This window comes from Glandiceps talaboti, chromosome 1 (assembly GCF_964340395.1).
Source record: "Glandiceps talaboti chromosome 1, keGlaTala1.1, whole genome shotgun sequence".
Classification (NCBI taxonomy): domain Eukaryota; kingdom Metazoa; phylum Hemichordata; class Enteropneusta; family Spengelidae; genus Glandiceps; species Glandiceps talaboti.
In genome coordinates, this window is record NC_135549.1 from 9,485,532 (window position 1) to 9,490,480 (window position 4,949).

Sequence of the window (4,949 nt, forward strand, 5' to 3'; positions counted from 1 at the left end):
GCCTTGTGATTTATCTAAAAGACCACATATGGAGTTACAAATTGTGCGATATTACCCTACGCTGTTGAAATGCATAGAAGTGTACATTCACGTACTTTATCTGTATACCATTATATATGACACTGCTCTGTTTCATTCAGATAATACATTGACATTGCCAATCTTATGTTGATCATCTCATCTGTTATCTAAAAAGTGTTTAGTATCTTTCATCCCAGAATTGTTTCCTTTTCCCTTTATACGCAGGAATGTGGCAACACAGTCATAGTTATGGTTGATACCGTGACCATCACATAACTCCAATCAACGCAACGCATTCATTAAAACAATCCCAAAATCATTATTTTTTTTGAAAAATTTATTCTTTAAGAATTGCATAAGATAACGTGGGTTTCAAGCGTATCTCGTTCTCTCCAACACATTTGGTAATCAACCAATTTCAGCAAAGTAACCAATGACAAAACACATATTAGACATTTAGTAGGCACGTTGTGATATGACGGAGTACTGCTGCACCGCAGAAGCCTCTGTTGACAATCACTGATATAAAATACGTATATTCAACCTTTGACCTACAAGGTCAGAGGTCATTTGCCGGTGTTAATTGAGATGAACGTCAGAATATTTGTGAGGCTTTTTCTTCTAATGAAAGTCCCAAGATACATGGAATTTAATACGCTACAGCGTACATTCTCCAAAGAGCGTTTTAGCATGCAATATTAGCGATCTTATCGGATATAAGGTCATTTGAAGCTGAGCAGAAAATAGTTAGCATTACTCGTCTGCTTTATACGAGACTGTGTGACGTAGTTTGCTTAAATAATTTAAAAAAAGGGGTATACAGTATGGTGTTATATGGCAGTGAGTAAAAAATAGAAGATTACCCATCGTTCGACACAGCCTCTCTCTCAGTTACAACATGATGTCAGTGTTTATGAAATGCCAGTGTAGAAAAAGAAATTCATAGTCGATTCGTTGCATCGCAATCGTCGTCACTTGGGTTTATTTTGATTATTGTGAATGGTAGTTAACTCCTCAGCATGTGTCTTTGCGGTCACTGGAATGTCTTCAATCTATTTCCTTCGGTGTTAAGTCAAATTATGATGACGAGTTTGCAGTTGTTGTGCCACTCCTCTTTTTCATTTCACTGTCCAGTGTTTTGGCTTCATCTGGCACATACATGAACTCAGTTGGTATTTTTTGGCTCAGTTCCTCTAAACTGTTAATCATCTTAATCTTCCGAGTAAGCTTGCTGCTCACGAATGGTTGAATAACTTTAAGAGCTGCTTTCATCCAGAACGACGGATGAACAACGTAAATGCTGCAAACATTCTTGCGAAGTTTTCGGTCCAGCACCGCATACATTTTCTTCAGCCACCAAAGTGGTGGCAAAGTCTTTCTCGACCTTCCACAAAAATAAACCAACACATAGCCGCTAGTTGCTAAAATATCAACTGTAATAATGGCGTGGAGAAATAGATTTTCCACTGTGTACATGTAATGTGGCGATTTCTTACGTCGTTGAGGCAAATCGTGGCCTGAGATTGAGAATAAGGCGGTTTTGTCGTTTGGACCCAATGTGCCGCCGTACGAAACGATCCCCGTATATTGTTTGACCACATTTAGATCGACATGATAAAGCTTTTCGCCCAGTTTCACTGTTTGATAATGTTCGTCGTCTTCTCTCGCTTCATCAAACACCATTTGTAATGCGTCTGTATCGTCTGACAGCGTTGATAAAGGAATGTAATCGTCCCAATCGAATTCATCCTTGCATTCGTAGTCACTCCATGAATCGGCTTCGGACGCCGACGACATACTTTCTCCGCCAGCATCGGCAGAGACTTGGTTTTTCCAAATTTCATCTTCATAATCTGTATCAATTGTTGTAAATTCACCAATTTCGTCGCTTTCTTCATCATACGCCGTTGTAATTTCTCTTATTATACCGTCCACATCAAGAAATTTTTCAGATTCCTCTCCGCCTTTTTTATGTAGGTCATTTGGACAGTCCTCATTGTCACAGTCCTGGGCCTGTAGTTCACACATGGGCGTTGTCTTAGTGTCCAACGGGTCACCAAGTTGATTTTGGGTTGATTCAATACTAAACTCGTCTTCTTCGTGGCTCTCACCCATTGTCACATGTGTCGAACGTTGAAAAACTCAATATTCAGTCCGTGTCGTCTCGATGAGTCAACGCTGTAGGCAATCTGCATATGGGGATATTATGAACGCGGTTTGAATTCGATTCAACTTGAAACAGTATTACTGACAGACGTAATGGAGATCAGCTTATTCACTTGTGTCATGCCACTATATAAATACCACCTCCGAAATGCAGTTTTTAACTTTCCTATTCACTTCCCTTCGATCGTGACCAGCACGTTCTGAAAGTTTACCGGGGAAAACACATAAGTCACTCCTACCCTGCGTTACCGAGGCATAATGTTGACTTTTGACGCTCTTAACCATAAAAAGACTTATCTCAGCTATACACAGCTACACTGCGTCCGGCTTCCGTCATTGGATATTCTGTAACAAGGGAAAACATCTGACCTTATCAATAAAAGTCCAACCAAAGACAATAGAGTGAAGTTCCGTCTTTCCTCGAATAAATTCAACTAAACTCTTGCAAGCAGACACTTCTTCCGCTCTCAGCGTAATCAGCTCGTCTGTAATAATGCACCAATGCGCAGCGCGGAGGCCTATCATGTAAAAAGAATGTAAAGCGGTCCTAAGGCCGCATTGCACCGTAGCATCTTTAAACAACGTGTAACTGTAAGTCACCTTTTGTAACATGTGTTACCAATTACGGATATACGCCCCTGGTTAAAGTAAAACAGTCCCCTGACTGAAGCGATTTCGCAGGCTGAAGTATTGCAGTCTTAATAAACCTTGTGATATGTAATACATTATAAAATATTTCCAAATGTTATTATTCTATTTTATCGATAAATTTGAATTGTGCAATATTTCTATGAAATTATATATTAAGACAAGTATTTGGACAAGTGATTGTCTTTATAAGAAATAATCTTGGCAGTTTTATATATTAAATTATATTATCGTTTGAACAATATGCCCTAGTCAAACTTTAATCGTCAAAGGTGATGATGGTGATAGTGGTGGTGGTGATGGTGGTGGTGATGGTGATGATGATAGTGGTGGTGGTGGTGGTGGTGGTGATGATGATAGTGGTGGTGGTGGTGGTGGTGGTGATGGTGATGATGATAGTGGTGGTGGTGGTGGTGGTGGTGGTGGTGGTGATGATAGTGGTGGTGGTGGTGGTGGTGGTGGTGGTGGTGGTGGTGATGGTCGGACAGACGATGTCACGTTTCCTGCCAAAAACTCACAAAATTGTTCTTATCCCATGACTTTTTGGAACAAACTCAAATTATTTTAGCAGGCAGATTGGATAGTAAAAATAATTGCAATTTATGAAGTTTAGCCAACATTTTCTTTGTTTTATGGATATGATATGGCTAGTTTAGTTTACAAGGTAAACACTTTTAGGAAACCCCACCGTTTTATTCTTAAGTTGAAGTTTCATGTTATGTGTGGATCACACGGACGTACAGTAAATGTTGATCTATCCCTAACTTTGATTTTGTTCCTGCTATTGTATAATGAAATATCGCTTCTGTATTTTGATATATGGTTAACACAATACTAAATATGATAATGAACAATGCCTCGCTGTGTATAGTGCCGAACAGTGGACAGTTGCTACTAAACACTGAAGGCATAATGATTTAAGACCATCCTGGGAAAAGTTCAAACCCACCATGCTGTTTAAGTTGCATACTTACAAGTGTAACTGATCCATCTAATAAAGTAAATAAACTATTCGTAACCCTTTCCCCAAGAGACGGTTTAAGTATTTTCGTTTAGTCTAGTATGTCCATATGTCCAGTGGATTCTCAGTGTCGTTAGAGACCCTGTAAATAGTGGTCTTGGGTGTTGTAGTACATGTGTAACCTTTGTGGCTCGTGTATATTGCAAAGTCGTCAAATACCCAGGCTTCTTTGTAGCTGCAATAATTGCAGCTTTGTTTTCATATAGAACACTTTAAAAAAAATCTTTTTCTATATTTTATTTTGTGTCACTAAACATTTTTCGTTTTACTTTTTATTTGCTTAATTAAGGGGTATGTTTGCAAAGGTTCCATGGAAGGACCGAGAGCGACGGAGCGAAACCGCTACCATATGCGGCCCAAAATGAACCACTGTTTTTTACGAGTTGTCTTTGATTTTCGTATCTGTTTGCATATAATGCAGACTGATGAACTAGGCTATACCGAAATATAGCGGTAGAACGCGTAAGTGCATGAATTATTCAATGTTAGGTAAAGTTATTTATTTTACGTCAATTAATCATTTAGTACATTACTTTTGACGACAGATGATAGTTCTGCTAAGATCTGTTAGCAATGATGGTTAGCAGTTTGAAATGGAGTAGCATTTCATGCGGAACTACATCAAATAGACAAATAAAGTTGTGCTCGACGTACGTCCCAAGCTTTCGTTTCAGGCCACTCCATGTATGATGCCAATTTAAACTTTGGGTTAATTAGTATCTTTTCGTATGATATCAATGGAAATGACAATTGACGTCAATATTCACTTTAATTTACCAACAAACAGTTGATGTGTGTTTTGTTTATTCCTATCAAATGCAACAGCTTTGTATATGCACTGTGATTTATCTACATACCGAGACATAGATAAAGAATGTCCAGCTGTCATACCACGCGAGACTGTTAACCTCTTCACCAAAGCAATCTCCCGCCAAATACATGAACAAAATTCTGGCTTCTTTTTTTTCATTTTGGTTGAAAACGCTTCAAAATAAATATTATTGCAGACCTGAAACCAATATAAAGGTGTAATCCTTGTTTGTAAACAGTTGTAAATGTTCACATATTAAAAGTCATCTTACAGGCCACGTTT

General features: G+C 38.5%; 1 protein-coding gene across 1 annotated transcript; it reads right to left on the reverse strand.

The window, feature by feature from the left end:
* Nucleotides 1-377: 377 nt before the first annotated feature.
* On the reverse strand, nt 378-2,665 carry LOC144432640 (protein prune homolog 2-like). The gene has a single exon (XM_078120906.1). The coding sequence runs from the start codon at nt 2,134-2,136 to the stop codon at nt 1,099-1,101; it is 1,038 nt and encodes a 345-aa protein (XP_077977032.1). The 5' UTR covers nt 2,137-2,665; the 3' UTR covers nt 378-1,098.
* Between the last annotated feature and the right edge of the window lie 2,284 nt (nt 2,666-4,949).